The sequence below is a fragment of the Octopus bimaculoides genome, chromosome 15 (assembly GCF_001194135.2).
Source record: "Octopus bimaculoides isolate UCB-OBI-ISO-001 chromosome 15, ASM119413v2, whole genome shotgun sequence".
NCBI lineage: Eukaryota > Metazoa > Mollusca > Cephalopoda > Octopoda > Octopodidae > Octopus > Octopus bimaculoides.
The window spans coordinates 51029914-51032807 of record NC_068995.1 but is presented as its reverse complement, the minus strand read 5'-3'; the positions used below and the strand labels follow the sequence as shown (position 1 = coordinate 51032807).

The following is a 2894-nucleotide window of genomic DNA, read 5'->3' as shown; positions in this document are numbered from 1 at the left end:
ATATAGCTAGATGGTATAAGATATACACCTGTTGCCTCTGTTGTACACTTTAATAATCACTGTATAGACTATATTTATGTAATTATAAAGTTTATGTAAGTGCAGATATAACCATGTGGTTGAGTGGATTGATGTGCAACCATCTGGTTTCATGTTCAATCCCATTGCCTTCTACTGTAGCTTCAGGTTGGTCCATACCTTTTGTGTTGAATTTTGCTGATGGAAACTGTGCAGAAGCCCACCCTGTATGTGCGTGTTTGTTTGCGTTGCATCCTTTTATGTTACCTAACTTAGTAGTTTTGACAAGCCGTGCTCAATAAAATAAGTACCAGCCTGAAATTAGTCGCAGGGTAGACAATATCAACAACTAAACACTTGAAAGCATTTTACCAGCACTACCACTACCCAATGACTGAATAAAAAAAAGTATACTTTGTATGTGTGTGTGCACACAATATAATTGTGTATATACAAGTATATCTAATAACAACAGTATCGTGGTGCTGTTTGTAGATATTGAAGTAAAATATTGTATTTCATGATTTTGACATCAGTTTCCTTCAACTTGTAGCTCAACACTTTTCCAGCTGTCAGCAATGTAAATACATAGCGGACAGTTGCAGTATTATTGTATTAGTCAGGGAATTGTTTTGTGCATGCATCAGCAACCTTAATTCACAGTTCTGGTATGATATATGCCAAGTCACACTGCTTGGCTGATAATAATTGTAATAGAATTCTGGCTTAGATTAAAGTACATTGTACTCTTTTCATCCAAACAGAAGAAGCAAACAACACTGAGTGTCATGAAATGTTTCAGCTAGTACTCTCTTGCCAGTACTTTGAACTCTTTTTTGTGCTTATCTAATGAAAATTCAACAAATTTCATTATTTTTAGAGCATTGGACAAAATAACTTACTATATTCAGTTACAGCCATTCTGAGTTCAAATCTGGCTGATGTCAGCTTTAGCTTTCATCCTTCCAGGATTGTAAAATAAAATACCAGTCAACTACTGGGGTTGGTTTGTATTACTGTAATGCATACTATCTTTGATCCTGTATCTTGTCCTTGTTTCAGTCATTAGACTGTGTCCATGCTGGAGCACTGCCTTGACAAAGTTTTAGTTGAATGAATTGACACCAGTACCTTTTTTTTTTTTACTTATACTATTGGTCCCTTTGTCAAACTGTTAAGTCATTGGGATGTAAACACATCAACACCGGTTGTCAAGCAGAGGTCACACACACACACAAACACACACACACACTTCTTTCAGTTTCCACTTACGAAATCCACTCGTCTCTTCCACTATAGCCTTGGGCTATAGTAGAAGAGACTTGCCCAATGTGCCACACTGCAGAACTGAATCCAGGATTATGTGGTTGGGAAACAGACTTCTTATCACACAGCCATGCCTTTTTTTTTCCTTTTCTTCTTTATTTTGTACTTGCTGAGTCTGCAGGTGGGGAGTGTGGGATATGTAATAGGCCTTATATAGTTTCTCTCTGTGTCTGATTCACTCACAAGGTATTGGTCAGCCCCTAGCTACAATACAAGGCAATATATAACACACACACACACACACACACACACACACACACACACACACACACACACACACACACACACACACACACACACCACGCACGTGTGTGTGAGGTGTGTTGATGATTCAGTCTTGATGTATTTGAAATTAGAAAGCAACACCTAAATGGTGTCCATTTATCAAATAAGTTTATTTAAGTTATGCATCTAGAGGAAGTGCAACAAGGATTGTTCCCTTCACATATTCTCTCAGCAACTGATTTTACCAAAAATTAACCTTTGACTCAACGCTCAGACGAAATCTTTTTCATTATTTATATTTGCATTAAATTTATTTATTTTTATTTTTTAATTTATTTTTGTTATTTATTTTTTATAATAATAAGGACAAAGATACCAATCCAAGATCATCTGGGCTTCGGAATTTGGGGAACACATGTTTTATGAATGCAGTTTTACAGTCACTCAGGTAAAAAAATATTTTCTGATCATCATTTGGTTATGTTTGTTGTTTCTTTATTATAGATGTATCCCCTTTCCTTTCCCTTCTTCTATACCATTAGCTTACAACCATCATATGATGTCCTGATGAGTGTACACACATTTGTGTACATGCATACACATGTATGCATACAACGAATGTCTTTCAGTTACCACCTACCAAATCCACTCAACCTGGGACTATTGTAGAACACAATTGCTCATGGTTCACTTAATGGAACTGAACACAAAACCACATGGTTGGGAAGCAAACTTCCTAACCACACAGCCATGCCTGCACCTATAATATACCAAAGTTAAATTCACAATTCTTTGATTTCCAAACCATCGTCTTCTCTCCAGATGTTAAATTCTCCAAAATAGGTTTGGAGTAGTCCTAATTATGTCTTCTTATTGGATTAGAATTTATTGCAATTTATAAAAATAGTTTAAAATATTTTTACTAAACACTAATTTGATTTGATGATTTTGGGAATTATATAAAATAGTTTTAAATTAAAAGGTGCTTTAATTAAATTTTACTTCTTTGTTGTCTGGATTTTTAAAGATTTATGATCAATAGAATGTTTGCTTGCATTTTGTTGGGATTTCATTTTAAAGATAAAATAGTAGCAGTTAAATTTTAGTTCAATAGACCGAGGTAAACATAACCAATATGTCTTAATTATACCAGTGTTTGTTGAGAATCAATAATTAAAACTAACCTTTAACCAGGGTTTAGGGGGAATATAGAGATGATTAAAATTTGATGAGAAAATATGCATTCATATCACATGGTTACTGAAAGAAATGATAATAAAAATAATTCCCACATATGTGTGTGTGTGTGTGTGTGTGTGCGTCTG

General features: G+C 34.7%; 1 protein-coding gene across 5 annotated transcripts in view; it reads left to right on the top strand.

Moving 5' to 3' along the window:
• The window catches only part of LOC106870813 (ubiquitin carboxyl-terminal hydrolase 3), a 73094-nt gene that overhangs the window by 58794 nt on the left and 11406 nt on the right, over positions 1–2894 (top strand). For all 5 annotated transcript variants that reach the window (XM_052973339.1, XM_014917031.2, XM_014917030.2 and 2 more), the window contains one exon: positions 1935–2017. In XM_052973339.1, coding sequence (XP_052829299.1) covers positions 1935–2017 — 83 coding nt within the window. The remainder of the gene's footprint in view (positions 1–1934; positions 2018–2894) is intronic.